At 30.2% G+C, this 25,231-nt stretch overlaps 1 protein-coding gene across 2 annotated transcripts in view; it reads left to right on the top strand.

Annotated features, from left to right (window-relative positions):
- The window catches only part of LOC142323459 (KICSTOR complex protein SZT2-like), a 342,875-nt gene that overhangs the window by 37,184 nt on the left and 280,460 nt on the right, over positions 1-25,231 (top strand). For both annotated transcript variants that reach the window (XM_075363101.1, XM_075363100.1), the window contains exons 7-11: positions 7,883-8,051; positions 13,950-14,167; positions 14,616-14,737; positions 17,352-17,475; positions 24,556-24,688. In XM_075363101.1, the coding sequence (XP_075219216.1) occupies positions 7,883-8,051; positions 13,950-14,167; positions 14,616-14,737; positions 17,352-17,475; positions 24,556-24,688 (766 nt within the window). The remainder of the gene's footprint in view (positions 1-7,882; positions 8,052-13,949; positions 14,168-14,615; positions 14,738-17,351; positions 17,476-24,555; positions 24,689-25,231) is intronic.

The raw sequence follows: 25,231 nt of genomic DNA, 5'->3' as shown, positions 1-25,231 counted from the left end.
TGAAAAGTATTAAACGGGAGCATAAAGAAAGAAAAAACAAAAACTATAGGTAGGAATAAATAGATAATAAAGAATAGATATAGGTATAAAGAGGTTAAATAGGGAAATAAGGATGACAGAAATTCACCCATGTGGCTCGTGGGACCACACATAAAAACAGTAGAAAGCTCAGAAAAACATACACAAGATGCGCTGAAAGTACACAAGAAGAATAAGCACACTGCTATACGTACAGACACAGAAATTGCAACAAGAACAAAAAAAAGACTGAAAATTCCAGGGGTTTCAAAAAAGCACTTTTGTCTACATCAGTATCAACATAACCTCTTGATACTTCATATATCTAAAACTGTAAAGAGTATATATAGTCTGGTAAATGAATGAATGAATGTGCATGAACTTAATAAACTGCAATAATTTTTCAATATACTTTTGCATACCTTTGCTTTAATCTATTTCAGAGTGAGTGAAAGTCATGTTCAGGTTTCTAATTCAAATATAGGGCATTATATCAATATATTCCTTGTATGATCATTTATTTTGGTAGTTTAAAGAGTGGAATCTACGAGTATTTTCAGTAAATTTCATCTGCTTTTGGTGGTCTAACACTCAGATTATAGCCACAACACTGAGTTACCTTTTCTAAAGTAAAATCTAGAGAAAGATCTCGGCCTAATAAAACACAGAGGGCAGACAGTCTTCTACTCTAGAGGTCAAACATTGGTCGATAACCTGAACCTACACAAAGCTGCATTTGACTTTTCAAATGTCTTGTAGCATGGCTTCACAAAGCAGAAAGACTATAGAGTTAAAAGCCCTTCACTTCCTACTGTTTGACTTAATAACTGCCCTGTTGTCATGCAGAGTTTTACTTTTGTCATTTAGAGTGCCATTCCCTGTTGGATACAAAATTACAAGATTTAAGGTGGAGGTCAATCGAGTCGATAGTAACGCTTGCAACCAAGGCACACCAGTTGACCCTTTCAAGAAAATTGTAGAGATGTCATAAAAATAGCTTCTCCAAAAATCTTGAGAAAATCAGTTTCATGTTTCAGTCTCACTGTATCAAAATCATCTTAAACTCTTGGTATCAAGAGCATGAAATCAGAACATCTTGCTTTTGCTTCAAATACCTTCAAGTCACAGTACTCAATTTTGTTAATTTCAAAGGTAGAATTATAAATTTAAGAACTGAACTATAATAAATTAATTTAAAATTAAATACTTGTAAGACGTTGGAGTCTACAACTGATAACTCTTCTAGCATAAAACTTTGGAAAATTTCAGTAGTATTTGAAAACACTTATCTGATAAACTATTTGATATATTTTAAATATTAATGGTACCAAATTTTGGAGCACATCTTCTTGTTAAATTTAATTTAAAATACTTTAAAAAAAAAACATTTTAATAAGATTTTTTAAAGTTTGTCTCCATTTTTTCTAATCTTTTCAAATTTAATCTTTATCCAGTTGTACATGTAACAGGATTTTGGCTCCTTTTGAGAGCCCCAAAGAGTTTTTATTTTATTTTTTATTATTACTTTTGTTAATCTCATCTCTTATTTTAATTGTAATATAATATCCTCTCTTATTAAATTATTTTTTTTTAATTTTTAAATTGGACTGGTAGGATTATGCCTGTCTAGCTATACTATTATGGCTATAAAATTTCATATTAAATATTTTAAAATAAAAGTTTTTGTAATTATTTTATTTTAAAAAATGAAAGAGAGAATCAACCAGCACAATGAAGGGGTTACCTAACTGAAGAGGCAGAGACAATACATAAATGCTGTCACCCTTCATGGCTGAAAATTATCATTTTTTTTTTTTAATGGAGAAATGCATCTTAACACAAAGGATTTATTGAACCTTTACAATTTTAGAAATTTCTGCATTTAATGATAAACATAAGTTGATTTATGCCAGCAAATTATGCTACGCATCCTTGTAGATCTAATTAATAGATTTTACTAATTAATGATCACCATTGCCAATCTCCATGGTGGAGTGGTTCTCAGCCTTTCATCCAGAGGTCCAGGGTTCGATTCCCAGTTAGGCATGGGATTTTTCATACGCTACAAAATTCTATTTCCATATCCCGTGGACAAGTTTCAAGCTTTGTGTTGAAAAAAGCCAACCTTAAGTACTAAATAGCAGTAGCTAGTACTATTATCATTTTTTATATTGTAATTTGATTTATTTAATTATATTTTAATCATTCTTAACACTAAACATACCACAAATGTGTTAGGTACATGCATTATAAAAGTCAATTGCCTTTTTGTATTTTCTATTTTTTGTTCAGTATTAAAAAAACCTTCTTTACCAATCTGTATTAAGGTGTTTATGTTTTACTAATTAGTCTTAAATTAAATAAAATCAAAGCTATTGCTATGTCTTTTTTTTGTAACAATTAATTTTAATCATCAGGATTAATTAAAAATATAGAAGTTTAATGTAAAATTATGGTTGAATACAGTTGTTAGGAAATGTTCATGTTAATTTTTCCTAAGGTTCAGCATTATAAATGTATTATTAAATTATTTGTTTTGAGAACATTCTATATGATGCCAGGATGCCAAATATACATAAGCCCCGGTAGTTTCCAGGAACAAGACATTTCCTCACAAGACTCTCAGACTCTCACTCTTGACTCAAGACATTTGCGGCCATCAGGGATGAAGCAGCAAGGATATGGCCTTGGAGCATCCTTGCTGCTAAAAGATAGTCAGATAAATCTGACTATCTTTTGATCTGACCTGCGCAACTCCATCATTGTTCCCGATGGATTTCCAGTGGTGGCTTTCAGGATAACTTCAGCCTGATATGACTTCGGCTGATACAGATTTATATTTTTTTATTATCAAAAAGTTCATTTCACAAATATAATTTCATTGTTCATATTACCACAATCCTGGGAGCAGGACTATCTGTTCAACCACCAGAGGCTAGCCAGTTCTTATTTATTCATTAATCTTTTCTTTTTACTTTGAATCCCATCATATTTATCAATGTAATGGTATATGAAATTTAATTGTAATAATATTTTATAACATGTAACAAATTTTATACTGTTACAATATGCACTTCTACACACTTTAAATATATATATTAATAATTATCAACAGAAATGCATAAAGATAGTTGTGGAGAAGCATGGTGTCTGCCACTTCTAGGTTTAATATAACTCACTAATTTATATAAAAACTTTTTCAAATTGTGAATTCATCATCAATTAAGTAATATAAATCACTAAGTTTATATTAACTCTAGAAGTAGTAGACACTGCTCTCTGTGACCAACGATAATTCTAAACTATTACTGACACACTCATCGGTCTTTGCAAATTCATATATTTATACAAGTTTTTTGGTAACGGTCCTGCCAACTTATAGAATATTGGAAAGAGAAGATTCATGTTCTTCAAAGAATTATAATTTTGTCTATCAGATTTTCTTTATTTGCGAAGTGATGAAGGAATTGGACAACTGTGAATTGATTCTACTGATGGATAATTTTTGCATTCATTTGTCTGGTTATGTCAGTACTGTTCAGTAGTTAAGTGTTGTACAGATTATTTTTCAGAGAATTATAAATTAACCTTTGTATAAAAAAATATTGTCAGTATGAATATGTATTTTGAGCGTGTTGTGAATCTTATTTATGTCAAAATAGTAGAAAATAGAGGTGTGTTGTAGTAGATTTTTTTTTGAAGAGTTTATCAAACTATAAAATAATTATAATTTATGTCACGAAAAAGAGTTTTGTGTTAATAAATAAAACAGTTTTTTTTTGTATTTTCATGAGTTAATATTTCTGTAAACAACTTTGTTATAAAACTTTTTTTTAGCTTACTGAAACATTTTTATTTGCATGCTCAATAGTTATTTAAATTATATGGTTTTTAATATCAGGATTAATTTAGGTTATTAATTTACAATTGCTTTTAGACAAATAATATTTTTTAAGTAGGCTTAGAATATTTTTTGGTAGGGAAATAAAATACAGAACAGTGAATATTTTTAGCTGTAATTACAGGTAAGAAATAACCATTTTTTTCAGTTTTTAATTTGTCCAATCAAGAAAGCTATAATTAAATTTTCAAACAGTAAAAGGTTTGTAATTATTTTATTCTGCGAATTCCTTACTAACATTTATCATTTAGTTGGTTATTGTGAATTTTGTTTATGCATTTATTAATTTTTATGAAAGTGCATTATTTCCTTATTCACTCAGTAGAAATTGCATAAAGATGAAATTATATAGAAAAAAAATACACCATTCTCTTCAGAACAAAATGCTGTGTAATATATTTTTAAATTATCATATATGGAATCATTAGTATCTAGATACAAGAATGTTTGTTAGGGAAAAAGTTAAATTGATTACCATCAAAATGCTGATAGTTTTGCTTTAATTTAATTACATAAAACCCAATGTTATAGAAGAGAAAAACTTTTACAATGTTTTTGTGCAAGATAGGTGGTTTGTGCACTAATTTTGCTTGCCATTTATATTTTGTTGCCAGCCACATCTAGGGTTAAGCGTGCCATTGATTGGTGATTTTTTGTTAATAATTATTAATTGCAGCATACTAGATATAAATCATGCACTCTGCATGGATTATTTCATACTTAATAAATCTAATAACTTGTTGAATCTTGCAGACTAGTAGGAAATGTCTTGATACATTAAAATTGTTTAAAAAATGTGAGGATTAGCATTGAAATTTGTAGAATTAATTAAATAAGTATCTTATTGTAATGGGTACAAAATAATATATTAAATACATCATCAGAAATGGGCAGGTTGCTACTCTATGAATAAAAAAAGGCATGCCCCACTATTTATGTGGATGTATCAAGGGCAGAAACACTTATTCAGCAGAAACACTTAAATTTACTGTAATTGGAAATCTTGAAAGATTAGAAAAGATCGAAAGGAGAATTTTGAGAAAAATACTAGGACCTAAAAGTAACATCTTAGAATACAAATTAAGATCTAACAGTGAACAATATTTGAAAGTTGAGAAACTAACAAATGTAATGAGAAAAAAAAGACTACATAGAGATTACACAGAGACGTATAGAAGATTGGTAATAACAGACTGAGTAGTTACAAATCTAAACCAATGTGGTTCTGGGAAATAGGAAAAGATTTGAAAAATACGACTCATCAGAGATGCATTAAGGGACAGAACATTTTTTAAAGAACCAACTCAAAAAAGTAGATTTTCAGGAAAAATTAACCAGTGAAAGAATGTAGTCACAGAAAACAACACTCTCAAAGGATGAAAGAAGTGTGGGCACAAAGAAAATTAAAGCAAGGAAACATAGCCAAGGTTGATTTATCGTACTGTTTAAAAGGGTTATTCGAAAAGGGGAAAGATAATAAATATATGAAGATACTAAATAAATGAAATAGCTACAAAATTAATAACAATTTAGTTGGCATTAATGATATATTTATGTATATACTTACAGAGATGCAGAGAATGAGTTTTTTGTTTTTTAAATTAGTATTACTTAAAATCTCAAAATAATATTGTTTCTCTGAAAAAATTGATTGATTTTATTTTGAAAAAATTAGAGGGAAAACTTTTTTTGATGGGCTAGTAATTTATTAAAAATGAATATAAGCATAACGAGGCCCTTTCTTGTAAGCTGGAGTATTATGTTGAGTTATAAAAAACCAGTTCGGTACTGGTTTTATACAGGGATATTGTTATTTTTTTTTAAGAATAAATGACTATTCTTTTTATTAAAGGTTGCACTTTTATAATTATAAACACATGGATAAGTTTAATTTTTTTATTTACTAAATATTGGTCTATATGATTCATATTTATGGCCATCAAACAATAATCTGTCAGTTTGTTTTTATAGCTTAAAGATTTGTTCTGTCTTTTTGCAGAAGCCCAAGAGATAAAATTGTATTTCAGTTTGGAATATACATAAGCATAATAAATATTTAATATTGATGACAAGCTTGCCTGCCATGAACAGACTTAAAAACAGAATGGTACAGTTTGAGTTAGTTACAAATAAAATCGATTTGGCAGTCCTATGAGAATTTGTCATTTAACAAAATGTTCAGATATATATAATTAATGAATAATGAATGATTTTCAGAGTACACATTAAAATTAGAAAATGTTAATTAAAGTTAAAAAATTAAAATGAAATTAAAGAATTTAAATCCTTGAAATTAACTTACAAATATTTAATGATGTATGGAAATTAAGTTTGATAAAATTAAATAAAACTATAAATTTTCCTAAATCAATTTATTAAACTAAAAATTAAATTATTAAACTATAAATTAAACTAATTAATTTATTGTGTTAATAAATATTCATATTGCCCCCCTTCAAAGTAGTTCCCCATTGATGCTACACATTTATGTCAGCATTTCTTTAAATCCTTAAAAAATTTGTGGATGTATTTTTTGGTATAGCCTTAAGTCCACTTAGCAGTTTTTTCAAATTTCATTGTCCTTTAAATCTTCTCTTAATCATTGGAAATAAGAAAAAGTTACAGGGTGCTATGTCTGGAGAATATAGAGACTGTGACATCAATTTGGTGTTTTTTTTTTTTTGTAAATATGAATTAATTGTGAAGTGTGAAGTAGAGCAGTATCATGGTGAAATATCCAAGAATTGTTTACTCACATTTGTGATCATTTTTTTTTGGATTGCCTCTTGTAAATGACATAAAACTGGTAAGTAATACTATCTTTTGACAGTAAAACTTATAAGAACCTGTTAGAATTCATAAGGAATGAAGCAACTGTAATAAAAAAAAAACAAGGAGAGCCTTAACATTCAATCGAACTCTATGCTTTTTTTGGTCTTGGTTCTTCAGGAAATTTATATCAGTTCTTTGATGTTGCTTTTGTTGAAAATTCAGCAGTTTTGGAACAAATTTTACTGCTGCTCTTTTCATACCCAAAATGTCATTCACAATTGTTTCACTCAAGCCATAAGAAATTCCTAAATCTTCAGGAACTTCTGTAATAGTGATTTGTTGATTGTTGATCACAATGCCTTTTATTTTGTCGATATTTTCATTAGTTGTTGATTTTTTAGGATGTGGAATCTTTGTGTCATCTTCAGCTTTACAGCCTTTTTGAAACCATTTATTTTAGTCATTTAACGATGATATTGATATAACCTCCATCATCAAAACAAATCTTCCTTATCTAACATAGTCATAACTTCACTGCATTTGTTCCATAAGCTCCATAAGTTCCACTGCATTTCTAATGTAAATTCTTTGCTCCATAATTTTCAATCAAAATAAATTCATAATAAAATACATTCTAATTATTTGGCTGTTGAATTTGAACTGTGCATCTAATATGGGTGAAAATATTGATATTCATTATAGACACTGCTGCTGTCATGTGGGAAAAAAGTGATGAACTTGGTCAAAGAGAAGTAGTGAGCAGAATTAAAAAATTGTTATTTTTTGAACACATCTGGTACGTCTAAACAACAAATGGAATATGTGAAAATTGGGTGTTTTTGTTTCATGCTGAACTTATAATAATAATAGTAATTCTTTTGTGCTTTATTAAACATCATGTCAAAAATATTTCTGCAAATATAGTTTAACAGGCTAATAACATTCATTCAGTAATGAATCTGAACACTGGATAATTTTTAATGCACAGTGTCAAGTGGTAAAAGTAGTCATTTACTCATATTTTATAATTAATCTATTTCAAATTATGAACTGTCTTTTATATGTATAATTAAAAAATAAGTAATATTTTTATGTAATTTGAATGTGAGTTTTTTTAAATTTAGTTATTTTAAAGGTAGATTCGCATTTCATCATACCGATAACAGATAGATATTTTTGTTTTGTTTGTAGGCAGAATCAGAAAGGCTTGTTGGAGGTTTATTCGAAGAGATAAACAATGAAAAATTGTTTGTTTCTTCTAAAACAGAAATTTCTATGGTGAACCCGGATTCAGGATTTATTAATTTATTAAGATATGGGATGCTTGCTGTTCGATTACTACCTCCAAGCAATTGTTCTAGTAAGCTGTTCATCATCTCATTTAGTGTTTGATAATTATTTCTCATTTAATTAAGTGATGTGTGGTCATTTTTTTTGTTAATGATCATTGTATTTCTGTCCATTGAATCATTTAATTCGGTTATAAAGTTAAAAAGTGGGAATCAAGAACATTGTAATAAACTGTAGAAATATAGTTAAAACAAATATGCCCGCTAGGATAAATCCCAGCACCCATTTCATAAAAAAAAAAACATTGTCATTTATTTTTTGAACATTGTATTAGAATAAATTGCAAATGTTTTTTAAATTGTTACATGCACCATTTATTACTGTTTAATGAGAAAATATGTATGATCTGTCATATAAGCTAAATAGTAGTAAAAGTGAAAATCAAGAAAAAGTAAAAGATGTTTTGTGCTTCAGTAGGTTGTGTTCTGGGTTTGAAGAGTTAAAAGAAAGTTATGCAAGGGAAAATATATGATAAAACTGAAAATATTATGTAACGAAAAGATAAAGAGATTATTAGTATCAGCTAAAATATTGGGTGCCTTGGATATGACTTATATATTATGAAAATTGTGACGGCCCTGGACCTGTTTCCCTGATGAATTTCATGCTGTGGATACCTCATGCTGTGGTTTGAAAACAGAATTTGTATAGTTTAAAAGCATGAAATCTTTAGCTGTAAAGAAAATGTTTTCAAAAACACTACCAAAATATTAGATTTTATTTTTATGTGAATGTATACATAAAAAATCTTGACAAAAAACCTATGAATCATGAATTTACCTATTTTTTCCTGTATTTAATTTATGACATCGATCTGACATTGGTCTTATGTGTAGTGAAAAATGATCTTGAACTATGTGCACATATTGAAAAACTAAATATGTCATTTACAGTATTCAAATATATGTGTCTCTATATCTAGGCTACCTTACATATTATGTAGCTGCATTGCAATATTATACTTTTTTGTATGTTCAAATATATACTTTTTTGTATGTAAATATTTATCCCAGTTATTTGAGTAACTGACAGTGTAATATATATATTATATATATATATATATATATATATATTTATATATAAATATTAAGTAATATATTAATAGTAAGAAATATATATAGATGATTATAGTGCATAATTTCTGTTAGAATGTACTGGAACAGCGTAATGGAATCTCTACTTTGATGTACCACATCTCATGTAAGAGTAAATTTTATAATTCTATAAAACTAGATTGACTTAAAATAATGGTCAGAAAGGATTTTAATTTATTTTAGGTAATATTGAACTGATGGTGGTAGTTTGTCAATTAAAATATTTTTAGAAAAAAATTTACTAACAAATTGAAAGTCATTTTAAAAAAAATTACAGCTTACATGAACACTGGTTGTGCAAAATCATGGAATATGCTTGACAAATCTTGTTTCAAACCACAATGTATTTGACCAGAAGTTTTTTTTACACAAACACAATTTCTTCAAACGTTAGCAGGACATTTTTAGTTCTTGGTCCTTGTGTAATAAATGAAGCAATTCAAATTGATAAATATTAATAAATAATAATTTTTGTTGTTGCCCTTAAATCATTAATAATTTTTCTCACGACCATTTCTTTTGTTAACTAGTTGTATATCATGACTATTTATAATTTTTTTTTGTGTAATTAGGCTATAAATAAGTTAAATTTGTAAATATTTAAAGTTAATGATAACAGTAATTATCATTATTTAATAATTGTTATTAATATAAATAATTATCAAATTTAACGTTTATATGCCTACAAGCGCCCATGATGATGATGAAGTAGAGTGTGTATACGAAGAGATTGATGAAGCAATTAAACACGTAAAAGGATATGAAAATTTAATAATAGTTGGAGATTGGAATGCAAGCATTGGAAAAGGCAAGGAAGGAAATATAGTGGGTGAATACGGGCTGGGCAAAAGGAATGAAAGAGGGGACCGACTTATAGAGTTTTGCACGAAGTATAATTTAGTAATTGCCAACACCCTATTTAAAAATCATAATAGAAGAATATACACTTGGAAAAAGCCAGGCGATACTGCAAGGTATCAGATAGATTATATCATGGTTAAGCAAAGATTTAGAAATCAACTCGTTGACTGCAAAACTTACCCTGGAGCAGACATTGATAGCGACCATAATTTGGTGATAATGAAATGTAGATTGGGGTTTAAAAACCTGAAAAAAAGGTGTCAGATGAATCGGTGGAATTTAGAGAAGCTTGAGGAAGAGGAGGTAAAGAAGATTTTTGAGGAGGACATCGCAAGAGGTCTGAGTAAAAAAGATAAGGTAGAAAATGTAGAAGAAGAATGGGAGAATGTTAAAAAGGAAATTCTTAAATCAGCAGAAGCAAACTTAGGAGGAATAAAGAGAACTGGTAGAAAACCTTGGGTTTCAGACGATATATTGCAGCTGATGGATGAACGTAGAAAATATAAGAATGCTAGTGATGAAGAAAGTAAAAGGAACTATCGGCAATTAAGAAATGTTATAAACAGGAAGTGCAAACTGGCGAAAGAAGAGTGGATTAAAGAAAAGTGTTCAGAAGTGGAAAGAGAAATGAACATTGGTAAAATAGACGGAGCATACAGGAAAGTTAAGGAAAATTTTGGGGTACATAAATTAAAATCTAATAATGTGTTAAACAAAGATGGTACACCAATATATAATACGAAAGGTAAAGTCGATAGATGGGTGGAATATATTGAAGAGTTATACGGAGGAAATGAATTAGGAAATGGTGTTACAGAGGAAGAAGAGGAGGTCAAAGAGGACGAAAGGGGAGAAACAATACTGAGATCTGATTTTAAGAGAGCATTAAAAGATTTAAATGGCAGAAAGGCTCCTGGAATAGACGGAATACCTGTAGAATTACTGCGCAGTGCAGGTGAGAAAGCGATTGATAGATTATACAAACTGGTGTGTAATATTTATGAAAAAGGGGAATTTCCATCAGACTTCAAAAAAAGTGTTATAGTAATGATACCAAAGAAAGCAGGGGCAGATAAATGTGAAGAATACAGAACAATTAGTTTAACTAGTCATGCATCAAAAATCTTAACTAGAATTCTATACAGAAGAATTGAGAGGAGAGTGGAGGAAATGTTAGGAGAAGACCAATTTGGTTTCAGGAAAAGTATAGGGACAAGGGAAGGAATTTTAGGCCTCAGATTAATAGTAGAAGGAAGATTAAAGAAAAACAAGCCAACATACTTGGCGTTTATAGACCTAGAAAAGGCATTCGATAACGTATGTATGGAATAAAATGTTCAGCACTTTAAAAAAATTAGGGTTCAAATACAGAGATAGAAGAACAATTGCTAACATGTACAGGAACCAAACAGCAACAGTAACAATTGAAGAACATAAGAAAGAAGCCGTAATAAGAAAGGGAGTCCGACAAGGATGTTCCCTATCTCCGTTACTTTTTAATCTTTACATGGAACTAGCAGTTAATGATGTTAAAGAACAATTTAGATTCGGAGTAACAGTACAAGGTGAAAAGATAAAGATGCTACAATTTGCTGATGATATAGTAATTCTAGCTGAGAATAAAAAGGATTTAGAAGAAACAATGAACGGCACAGATGAAGTCCTACGCAAGAACTATCGCATGAAAATAAACAAGAACAAAACAAAAGTAATGAAATGTAGTAGAAATAACAAAGATGGACCACTGAATGTGAAAATAGGAGGAGAAAAGATTATGGAGGTAGAAGAATTTTGTTATTTGGGAAGTAGAATTACTAAAGATGGACGAAGCAGGAGCGATATAAAATGCTGAATAGCACAAGCTAAACGAGCCTTCAGTAAGAAATATAATTTGTTTACATCAAAAATTAATTTAAATGTCAGGAAAAGATTTTTGAAAGTGTATGTTTGGAGTGTCGCTTTATATGGAAGTGAAACTTGGACAATCGGAGTATCTGAGAAGAAAAGATTAGAAGCTTTTGAAATGTGGTGCTATAGGAGAATGTTAAAAATCAGATGGGTGGATAAAGTGACAAATGAAGAGGTATTGCAGCAAATAGATGAAGAAAGAAGCATTTGGAAAAATACAGTTAAAAGAAGAGACAGACTTATAGGCCACATACTAAGGCATCCTGGAATAGTCGCTTTAATATTGGAAGGACAGGTAGAAGGGAAAAATTGTATAGGCAGGCCACGTTTGGAGTATGTAAAACAAATTGTTGGGGATGTAGGATGTAGAGGGTATACTGAAATGAAACGACTAGCACTAGATAGGGAATCTTGGAGAGCTGCATCAAACCAGTCAAATGACTGAAGACAAAAAAAAAAAAAAATTATCAAATAATTATTAATTACCTAGTAATTAAAAATAATAATTAAGAGGATTAATAAGAGTATAAGATAAGAATTTTTTTTCATCAGAGGGGAAAGGTGCTGCCGTTCAGTACCTCAACGTTTACATGATAACTATTATACATATGCTCGAGCAGTCCTTGTAGCCCCTGTACAAATATTCATTGTGTACTCAATACATATTTTGAATATTTATATTATTTATTTTACTTGCAATTAATTTATTTAGTGAATTTGTACGTGCACCGTCATGCTGGAGGCACAGAGCACCTCCATGTCCTTTTTGATATGTTGTGAATCATTTCTGAATTATGGTTTGAAAGGATTCCTCCACATTGTTTAATTCTTTGTTTCTTATGTATCAATATTGAGATACATAGGCCTTAATTGTTTCCCAAAATGTTGTTATGAGTGTGGTAACATTGGGGGTTTGTGGTGCTGTTGGTGCTTGTACACCACAGCCTAGAAATTGTTTTCATTTAAATAAATAATTATAATACCATTAGCATGCTTTTAAAAAAAAATATGGCCTGAATCTATAGAATGTAGGTATAATCAATATTTTATCACACTGTCATCCCCACTATTGTCATGACATATGGTGGATACTTTTCTGACCCGTCTACAAAATGAGGACTTTCCTTAGCCCAGAAAATCACATTTGTGGTTTGTGAACTGTTACAAATTGCATATTCATTGCAGAAAATACTTCCAGACACCACATTTGGAAATCATGCTAATTAAGCATGATCGGCTGCAACACTGTTCCATGACTCCATTTAATAATTCATTCAGAAAGGTCAGTCAAAATGGTCTTATATTCAAACCTTTTTTTTATCCTCTGTGCGGCCTGTTTTACCATTGCTAGAATCAAATGTATGTTTTTCCTGATAAAGCATTGTTGCTTTAACAGGCCTTTTTTAAAGTGTTCACGAAATACATTCATTATTTTTGTCATTTTTTACCTGCGTGTAATAATTTGTGCACCCAAATGTATGTCATTAACCACTGCTTGGCACTGTAACTGCATTTGCTCACACCGGCTATAACTTTGCGACTAAAACAAGAGAGCGAGTGAGTATAATCTTGAAAGCAAGGACACCGATCATGTCAAAGAAACTATTTCTTTGAAACTGAATATATAGCATGACTTTCAAAACAGTAGGAACATAATAATTGTAGAGGTGGTACACAGATTTATTGGATCTTTTTTTTTATTATTGGACACACACACACTCACACACAGTGATGTAATGATGACTCACATGGACACACAGACACCCAGACACCATGAGACAGAACACTACTTCCATACTTGCTTCAGCTCTTAGCCTTCTTTCACATACTAGAGCTTTTTTTGTTCTCCCGATTTACACCTGAGCAGCATACGTGGTGCATAGAATTAATGACTTGTAGAGATTATTTAGAGAGAACAGTTGAACTGTTGTATCAGAGGAAGATAATAATGATATTTAAATATTTGTTACAACAATGAGAAACTGTTGATTGTGAGGATATTATTCGGTCATTCAAAAAATGTTCATGATTTTGTTTTGTTACAGATTTGATTGTTATTACTGATGGTATGATAACATTACCTGATGTTCACGTTTTGGATTCTGTATTGACTCAGCTCCGTACAAATGCTGTATCAGTTTCATTTCTTCATGTTGGAAGTCAGTTTCATCCTCAGTGCTCACTTGGACTTGTACCTTATGTAGAGCTAATGCAGTTCATAGCTTTTTCAACGACCGGTGCTTATGTGGCTTCACCTCCTCCAGTATGTTGGTTTTTAAAAATATGTTTTTATGCTATCACCAGTATTTTAATTTATTATGCTGAACTTAATCTGTTTGATTTAATCAGCATAAATATATAACTTCTATTAAATAACTGACATTCTCATTGTTTTTTTTTTTTTTTTTTTTTTTTTTTTTTTTTGGTAGAAAAAACCATAGAGAATTGGTTCTCAGAATCTTTAATATACATTACATTTTTTGTGCTACCGAGTGAATGCAGTTTGAGCATTTAAACGTGCCTGTTTGTGTATGTATATTTCATGTGTTTGAATTTGATTTTTAATATTATTAATTTTTTAATATTCAGAAACCATCTTATAGTATCCATTTTATTTGATTAATATCGGTTAGTTTTATGTTTTTCTAATGTTGATGTATACATAATAAATCTTGATTTATAATCTCTGTTTCTGTACAATTTTTTTTCAGATTCCATCAAACGATATAAATCTTTATCAAAAGGTATTTCTCACATGGAGCTTTAAGAAAGGAAATTTAGCACCAATGGATTTAAGTAAACCTACTCCAGTACCTGGAGAATGGGCTGTGAGGTAAAGTGAGAGCAGGAATTCTGTTAAGCTAATAATTTATATTATGAACTTGGCCAACAATCAGTGGAGGTTCCTCTTAATTATCCTTGTAACCACTGAAATTTCATAATGTGGAAGTTTTGTTTGGAGAATTTTAATCCTGATCTGTGTGTTTTCCATGCTAGTGTTTTCATATTTGTTACTTTGTGTTTTAATATACTAGAAAATGTAGGAGCTGATCTTTTGGTAGTTATTTTAATTATTTTTTGTCTTTGATAAAATCATTGTTGCATAAGATTTTTATGAGTTATTTATTAAATTTGTTTGCCAAATAAATTTTTTGTTATAAAATAATGAGTTTTATTTATTTATTGATTTTTATGTATGATAATCTGAAAATTGATATCTACTTTAACAATAATACTATTTGTTATGTTGTTTATCTTATTACTTCTAAACGTAATTTTCTCTCTGTCTAATTCTAAAGTTATGCAATTTCTTCTTTTTTTTGTTATACTGTCCATTTAAATTTATATTACTACCTTTGTGTATATATATTTAAATATATATATTTATTTATTTTATATGTAGTCACATAGTAACACAGTACAGAGACATTGTATCAACAGTACTCTGCAGAGATGCCATGGCACCATCATGGAGTCAGGTGTATACAAAAAAAAAAAAATGATATCCAATACAATCATCAGTATGAAATAGCCTTAATTCAGGTTCATTCATCTTATAGCCTTTTCTAATATTTTTTTATAATTTCTTGATAATAGATTTTTAGTTTCAACAGGCAGTTTATTAAAATAACACAGCAGTATATTCTTTCTGCCAATTTCTTTGTATATTCTTAATAATTGAATGGATTTATATCTCACATTAGAGAAAAAACAAGTTTTTATATAGTTCAGGGCCATTTCACTATAATGATGACTCAAAAATTCTAATACATATTTTTCAAATAAATTAAGTGGTAATATAATATTTTTATTAGAATTTAAAAGAATTTTTACTATTTTATTATGAATAGTTTTTAATTATTTTATTTGGTTTTTATTAGCTGACCCCCCCTCCCCCAATTCAATTATATCATAGCTAACAATAATATAATAAATTCTGTACGTAGTAGTAAGTAGATTTTTAACAGTAAGAAGTTTAGGTAAGTTTAGATATTACGAAAACAGAGGCCTTATTTTTTATTTGAAATTTCAAAATCTCATCTGAAATGTTGATATATGATGATAATACCTAAATAGTTAAGACAAAAATTTTACAATCAGGATTTTGTAGTTCAGATATATCATTAATATAGATAATAAATAATAAAGGCCCAAGGTTGGTTTAGGAACACCAGTATTCAAACTTGTAGGTTGCTTTTATTTTGTGTGTGTGTGTGCGTGCGTGCGCACACATATACATATATATGTGTGTGTGTGTATGTGGGGGGTGTGCATGTGTTGGATTTAAGTATTTTTTTTTTTTTAATTTAACCCTGGGCAATTGTAATGATGTTCTACTTTAAAAATGTAATTGTTGTTTGTTTCACTGTTAATATATTTCTTATTAATGAATTCAGCTCTGCTGCAATGACAGACATTAGGAGTGATTTTCATGTTGTGCTACAAGTTGGTATACAGTGTCAGTGAGTGATTTTGGTGCTTTGCTACTACCATATACAATACTGGACATGCAGTGTTTTTTTGATTAAATTTTTTTAGTGGTGGTAAGTGTTTTGGTATGAGGAATTCATGGTAATTTAACTTTCAGAAATGTCCAGTTATATGCAAATAATATGAGCGACAATAATGTAACTTTTGTGTAAATGCATCAGACTGTGATGATTGCAAAAATTTGCAGTGATCATGACAACTTATGGTTTTTTAAAAATATGACTATTTTTGGATTCTTGTGGTTTCATTTTTTAGATTTTTTATTAATTATATTGTAAGTATAATAATTGTTACAATGTATAGAAGTGTTATGACCGAAATAATTATAAGTGATCCGAGAAATTACAAATCAGTTCTTCCAAAAATGACATGGCCATCCCTTAAGAGTAACAAACATCCTGTTCCAGCCTTATTAGGGGAAGTGAGGAATGAACTGTTTTCCTGTTCTTCCCTTCTTTATTGAACTTGATGCCTGTAAGCCAGATGTTATTCATCCGTATAAGTGATGTTTCATTCTGTTCAACACAGGGACTGGGTTTCTAGTGAACATTATTACTCTCAGAGAAAAACATCCTGACTTACGCTTCTTGTACCTCAGGCGGTTTACATATATTACATACATAAGGAAAACTGGGACCAGTAGTGTAAAGTAACAGATCTATGTTGAAATTATATTTATACACACTGCCATGGATCAGCAAAGGTATGTACTACCTACTGATAGGAGTCACTTTCTTTTTGAATAAAAGGCTTTTTGTTATTGAAGATTTTGATTCTGTTCAATTCAAAAGTAAATTAATGTGTAGTAGTTGGTCATTTTTGTTTAGATGTTTTATTATTTGTAGTTTTCCTTATATTGGTAGTCTGATCTTGTTACACACCTTTTAATTTAAAATAAATTGAATGTGAAAATGAAATAATTCAATTTTATATAGACTATATTTTTTTATTTTTAGCAATCAAAGATTTTATGGAAATAGAGAACCTCAACTCTTAACAAAGAAACAAGTGGAAGATAATTTAAATGCTAGTTTAACTAGTGTTTTGTGCTGTCGGTTAAGAGAAGGGTACACAATAAAAGTGAGTAATTATTTCACTTATGTGATGCTACTAATATTAACTATAATATTGTTCTGTTTTATAATAGTTTTATATATCTATGTAATATATAAAATAATCTTTATTTCACAAAATAAACAGATTACCAGTGAAAATAAACTTATTTACAGTTATAAATTCTTAATACATAAGCTTAATAAACGTATAATCAAGTAATATAAAATAGAAGTAAAATAATAAAAGTAAACGTTTATTACATAATCTTGTGGAATGAGGTACCCCCTATAGTAATAAATGTATTGGAGGTTACCATCCATTATTTTTCAATGAATAAAATAATAAACTAATCATTTATTGATAATGGTCAAGTGTGGATTTCCAAGTGGATTTCAAAATTAATTACACGATACTAGTCTTGCACTACTAAAGTTTCAGCTAGTGACAAGATTTTATATACATACAGATTAAATAACTCAGAACCATAAATACAATACAAGAAACAATGATAAAATTGAAAATGAAATTAATCCTAGATAAAATTGAAAGAAAAATAATGGTAACAAAAATAAAGATAATACAGATATGAAACTTTTACTGTCATTGATTCCAACCAGAATCACAGGTCAATCAATTAAAAAAAAACTGTACATCTTCAATTGACAACAACTGATCGTAAATTAATAGTGAAAATGTTTTAGTTTCTTCTATGACTTTAAATTCCCTTGATAAACGATTAAATGTTTTTTGACCTAAATATGAATAAAAATGTTTAAATAACTTGATTCTTGGCCTAGGAGGAACTACTTTATCTGCTTGCTGCAAAGACCTCGTAACCAAAGTACCAAGGATCCTACCCTGTGTATGGTCTTTATAATATGCCATTAGTATTCTAAAGAAATACATATATCACAGTGGCAAGATCTTAAGACCTCTGAATAATGGGAAGGATTCATGTCTTACTTTTATCTAATATTATATGTACTACATGCTTCTGAGCAATATAAACAGATCTAAAAATATTGTACTAGGTTCCACCCCAACATATCACGCCATACTTTAACCTTGATTTCAGAACTCTAACGGCGATATTTTTTTAAATAATAGAATTTATTTACATAAACACATAATTGCTTTTGAGATTAGTAATATGGACATTCCAGGATAGTCTATTGTCCAAAGTAATACCCAAGTATTTCACAGATGTAGCATGTGAAATGTCCTCACATGAACAACCAGTATTCATGTTACAGCCCAACGAGTGATATTTAATACTTACAAAATTTTCTATCATACTTTGCAAACTGATGTTCATGTAATTTGTCTTATTTACATTTAATGAAATTCAATTTATTGCAAGCCAGCATCTTGTGACCCTTAGGTCATCTTCCATGTCATTTTTAATTCCAGACTGAGAAGATGACACATAACAAAGTGCTGTATCATCTGCAAAGGTGGTCATATGCCTGTGAAAGAAGCCTTGACATAAATCATTAATATATACAAGAAACAGCACTGGCCCAAGTACAGATCCTTCGGAACCCCATAAATTATCTCGCCCACCTCACTAAGCACATTATTGACTCTAAAACTTGTTGGTATCTATCACTCAAATAAGACTTAAACCTGTTATTGCACATGCTTCTAATTCTAGCTGCCCAAAGCTTTCTCAATAACTTCTCCCATTCAGTTACGTCAGATGCCTTTTTAAAATCCAGGAATAAACTTGCTGTCCTGCTGCCATCATTTTTATTATGAATCAATTTAGGTATAAAGATCAATAAAGCATTTTCAGTATTTTCCCCTTTCTAAACCCAAATTGATTCCCACTAAAAAAGTGTATATTTTCTAAATAATTTACTAATCATTTTTTAATAAGTAATTTACTAATTGTTTTTTAATAAGTTTTTCCAATAATTTTGATAGGACTGGCAACAATGCAATAGCTCTGTAGTTGCCTAAAATTTTCCTATCATTTTAAAAATAGGCACTACTACAGCTTTCTTCACTTGAGAAGGGAATACTCACTAATTCCATACTTAAATTAAACATATAGACCAAAGGTTGACATATTACCAGGTGTGTAAATATGAAACCAGAATTTGCCCGTAGATGCCCCTTTTTCTTTTCTTTTTCCTGTTTAACCTCCGGTAACTACCGTTTAGATAATTCTTCAGAGGATGAATGAGGATGATATGTATGAGTGTAAATGAAGTGCAGTCTTGTACATTTCAGTTCGACCATTCCTGAGATGTGTGGTTAATTGAAAACCCAACCACCAAAGAACACCGGTATCCACGATCTAGTATTCAAATCCGTGTAAAAATAACTGGCTTTACTGGGACTTGAACGCTGGAACTCTCGACTTTTAAATCAGCTGATTTGGGAAGACACGTTCACCACTAGACCAACCCAGTGGGTACCCATAGATGGCCCTAGCTGTCAATATAGTTACTGTCAAAAATGTTGAGTTTTGTACCTGCAAACTACGATTTGCAGACAGCATTGATTTTCTGTTACCATTTAAAGAAAACTACTGCAGAATTGCATTGAATGCTTGTCAAAGCTTACAGTGAGCATGCTCTTGGTAAATCACAGTGCTTTGAGTGGTTTAAAAAATTCAAAAGTGTCAATTATGACGTGAGAAATGAAGAACATGGAAGACCACCAAAATTTTGAAGACAGCGAATTACAAGCATTGTTGGATGAGGGTGATGCTCAGTTATAACAGCAATTCGCAGATCAATTAAATGTAACATGAGAAGCCATCTCCATACGTTTGAAAGCCATGGGAAAGATCCAGAAGATGGGAAAATGGGTTCCACATGAACTGAGTGAAAGACAGCAAGAAAACCAAAAAACCTCTTGTGAAATGCTGCTCGCCAGGTATAAAAGAAAGTCTTTCTCCATCGAATATTGGCAGGTGATGAAAAGTGGATATATTTTGAGAATCCTAAGTGTAAAAGATCATGGGTAACTCCAAGCGAACCATTGACATAGATGTCAACGCCAAATCGCTATGGAAAGAAGACAATACTCTGTATTTGGTGAGATCAGAAGAATGTGATCTATTATGAGCTGGTAAAACCTGGCGAAACTGTTAATACTGAATGCTACCGACATAAAATGATCAATTTGAATCAAGCATTACTTGAAAAACGACCAGAATATAAAAAAAAGGCAATAAAAAGTTATTTTGCTTCATGATAATGTACCATCATACACAGCAAAACCGGTCTAGGAAACAATTGAAGTGTTCAGTTGGGTACTTTTGCATGTGGCTTACTCACCAGACTTGGCTCCATCTGACTACTATTTATTTGCATCAGTGGGACATGTACTTCCTGAGCAGCGCTTCACTTCTTATGAAAATGTACAAAAATGGCTCAATGACTGGTTTGCCTCAAAAGAGCAACAGTTTTTTTGGTGTAGCATTCGTAAATTGTGAGAGAGATTGGAAAATGTATACCTAGCGATGGACAATATTTCGAATAAAATATTTTTTATCATCTTCATACAATAAACGTGTATTTTCTACAAACAAATTCCGGTTTCATATTTACACACCTGGTATATCTGCCACATTTTTTATTGTATTCCCTACCAACCCATCTATTCCAGTCGATTTCTTATTTTTCATAGGTTTATGATATCAAGTAATTCATTACCATCTAGTAATTCAATAGTTCTCTTTCAGAACTGTAGGCTATTATATAATTACTGTGCGACTATAAACTGAACCTGCTGTAAGTGGGTTCAATTTTCAATCTTACTACCTGATTTGTATAAAAAGTTTTCAACGTTATTGAAAACTGGTTCTTTCGATTCAAAAATAAAAAAAATGTATAGTTGTTGGTCATTTGTGATTAGATATTCTCTGAACAACTAAACGGATGTAGGTGGATGGAACTTTTAGTCTTACTACTGTTTTGAATCTTGTATATAATGTTTTATTCATAAGGTCAAAGGCAAAGTTTTGTTTGCTGCTGGTGATGAATTAACATCGGTGTGTGAACGGTAACTAGAATTAAGTTTAGGAACAATTCTGTTCTAAAATTCACATAAGCTTATGTAAATTTTTCCTATTTTGTAATGGTCTATGGATGGGTTGCATGGAGCGTAACTTTAAAATGAATGTGCTGTTCTGAATGAAAATGTTTAATTCCACCAACAATGCAATATTTTGTTTAACCATTTTTATATTACCACCAGTTCTTATATTTAATTTTTTTTTGTAAAAGGTTGGTAAATGTTTTATTGTACAATGTAGTTTTATTGTACAGCTGTACAGTGATTGAAATGTACATATGGCTGGCATCAGTGGTGATTGGACACATCAATGGCCAAGTGAAACAAATTTGAATTTTAATGAATTTTTTTGCACTTTCAACACTTTCACTTTCTTTTTCATCTTAGATCTGTTAGTTGCACACCCTGAGGGGTAATTCCCTATCCAAGAATACCGCACTTATGGGTGATTATGGGTGTCTTATACATGCTGCAAAACTGTCGTCTTTCGTTAGCTTATATATATATATATATATATATATTTACATATATATACTTTTTTTTTGTCTTCAGTCATTTGACTGGTTTGATGCAGCTCTCCAAGATTCCCTATCTAGTGCTAGTCGTTTCATTTCAGTATACCCTCTACATCCTACATCCCCAACAATTTGTTTTACATACTCCAAACGTGGCCTGCCTACACAATTTTTCCCTTCTACCTGTCCTTCCAATATTAAAGCGACTATTCCAGGATGCCTTAGTATGTGGCCTATAAGTCTGTCTCTTCTTTTAACTGTATTTTTCCAAATGCTTCTTTCTTCATCTATTTGCCGCAATACCTCTTCATTTGTCACTTTATCCACCCATCTGATTTTTAACATTCTCCTATAGCACCACATTTCAAAAGCTTCTAATCTTTTCTTCTCAGATACTCCGATTGTCCAAGTTTCACTTCCATATAAAGCGACACTCCAAACATTCACTTTCAAAAATCTTTTCCTGACATTTAAATTAATTTTTGATGTAAACAAATTATATTTCTTACTGAAGGCTCGTTTAGCTTGTGCTATTCAGCATTTTATATCGCTCCTGCTTCGTCCATCTTTAGTAATTCTACTTCCCAAATAACAAAATTCTTCTACCTCCATAATCTTTTCTCCTCCTATTTTCACATTCAGTGGTCCATCTTTGTTATTTCTACTACATTTCATTACTTTTGTTTTGTTCTTGTTTATTTTCATGCGATAGTTCTTGCGTAGGACTTCATCTGTGCCGTTCATTGTTTCTTCTAAATCCTTTTTATTCTCAGCTAGAATTACTATATCATCAGCAAATTGTAGCATCTTTATCTTTTCACCTTGTACTGTTACTCCGAATCTAAATTGTTCTTTAACATCATTAACTGCTAGTTCCATGTAAAGATTAAAAAGTAACGGAGATAGGGAACATCCTTGTCGGACTCCCTTTCTTATTACGGCTTCTTTCTTATGTTCTTCAATTGTTACTGTTGCTGTTTGGTTCCTGTACATGTTAGCAATTGTTCTTCTATCTCTGTATTTGAACCCTAATTTTTTTAAAGTGCTGAACATTTTATTCCATACATACGTTATCGAATGCCTTTTCTAGGTCTATAAACGCCAAGTATGTTGGCTTGTTTTTCTTTAATCTTCCTTCTACTATTAATCTGAGGCCTAAAATTCCTTCCCTTGTCCCTATACTTTTCCTGAAACCAAATTGGTCTTCTCCTAACATTTCCTCCACTCTCCTCTCAATTCTTCTGTATAGAATTCTAGTTAAGATTTTTGATGCATGACTAGTTAAACTAATTGTTCTGTATTCTTCACATTTATCTGCCCCTGCTTTCTTTGGTATCATTACTATAACACTTTTTTTGAAGTCTGATGGAAATTCCCCTTTTTCATAAATATTACACACCAGTTTGTATAATCTATCAATCGCTTTCTCACCTGCACTGCGCAGTAATTCTACAGGTATTCCGTCTATTCCAGGAGCCTTTCTGCCATTTAAATCTTTTAATGCTCTCTTAAAATCAGATCTCAGTATTGTTTCTCCCCTTTCGTCCTCTTTGACCTCCTCTTCTTCCTCTGTAACACCATTTCCTAATTCATTTCCTCCGTATAACTCTTCAATATATTCCACCCATCTATCGACTTTACCTTTCGTATTATATATTGGTGTACCATCTTTGTTTAACACATTATTAGATTTTAATTTATGTACCCCAAAATTTTCCTTAACTTTCCTGTATGCTCCGTCTATTTTACCAATGTTCATTTCTCTTTCCACTTCTGAACACTTTTCTTTAATCCACTCTTCTTTCGCCAGTTTGCACTTCCTGTTTATAACATTTCTTAATTGCCGATAGTTCCTTTTACTTTCTTCATCACTAGCATTCTTATATTTTCTACGTTCATCCATCAGCTGCAATATATCGTCTGAAACCCAAGGTTTTCTATCAGTTCTCTTTATTCCTCCTAAGTTTGCTTCTGCTGATTTAAGAATTTCCTTTTTAACATTCTCCCATTCTTCTTCTACATTTTCTACCTTATCTTTTTTACTCAGACCTCTTGCGATGTCCTCCTCAAAAATCTTCTTTACCTCCTCTTCCTCAAGCTTCTCTAAATTCCACCGATTCATATGACACCTTTTCTTCAGGTTTTTAAATACAATATATATACTTTATATATTTTAATATATATACAGATATCATTTATTATAATATCCTTTATACAGTTGCTACCTGTAATAATTAAACTTAAATTAATGTATATATTGTTGTACGCTGTGAACAGTAAAGTAATTAAAAGAATCGCCAAATAAAATGAAATATTTAATACAATTAATTTGCAGCAGATTGAAAAGACTGTAATTGACATAATTTTATCTTTAAGGTATGAAAACATTTTCAAAATCCCTGGAAAAAACATTTCTAATTCTGAAATTATGTTATAGTATTATTTTTATAAGTGTGATAAAAACATTGAACACCAAGTTGTGTATCTAAATGTTTTAAAAAGGGTAACCATAACTTTCTTCAGTATTATTATTGTTAAAGGATGTTTCTTATTTTTTCAGAGCATTTATTTAAAAGACAATAAAATAGAAGTGAATCTAGTCTTACCATGGTCAAATCATATCTATATAGAGTATTTTGCTGTATCTGAGTGGCCAGAAAGTAATCTCATTCATTATTGTATATCAATAAAAGGTAAACATTCATTATTTTAATAAATATCATTGTATTCTGTATCTTTCTTCTTACACAACACATATTCAGATGTCACGAAGTGTACATTTTTTGAATCTCAGAATTCATGAATTTTGTTGGTCTATGTTTTAAATTAATTTTATTGTGTGTATTGCAGGCATGATCTTGGAGTTGTTTAAACAACCTGTGTTTTAGTGAAAAATATTAAACATTTTGTGTAATTATTGTAAAACATTTGTATGTATAAAAGCTGATTAATAAAAATAATAATGAAACAAAAACAGAGTGTGTTGTGTAGTATGCTGCTCTTTTATAGTAAGGCATGGAACAGAGATCTAAAAATAGATTTGCAGATAATAGCTGTGCCCAAAATAAATGAAGGCTAATAATTGTAATAAATATTTTAATTTCTATTAGTAAACTAAAATTATTTTGGTTTTAATATATCGGTTATAGAAAATATATATTAAATTTTAAAAAAGTTGTTTTTTAAAAAATACAAAAATTACATATAATTGTTTACATTTAATTTTCTAAAAAATT

The sequence above is a fragment of the Lycorma delicatula genome, chromosome 4 (assembly GCF_047948215.1).
Source record: "Lycorma delicatula isolate Av1 chromosome 4, ASM4794821v1, whole genome shotgun sequence".
Taxonomy (NCBI): Eukaryota; Metazoa; Arthropoda; class Insecta; order Hemiptera; family Fulgoridae; genus Lycorma; species Lycorma delicatula.
The sequence above is the reverse complement of the archived record's forward strand: the minus strand, read 5'-3'. Positions and strand labels throughout refer to the sequence as shown.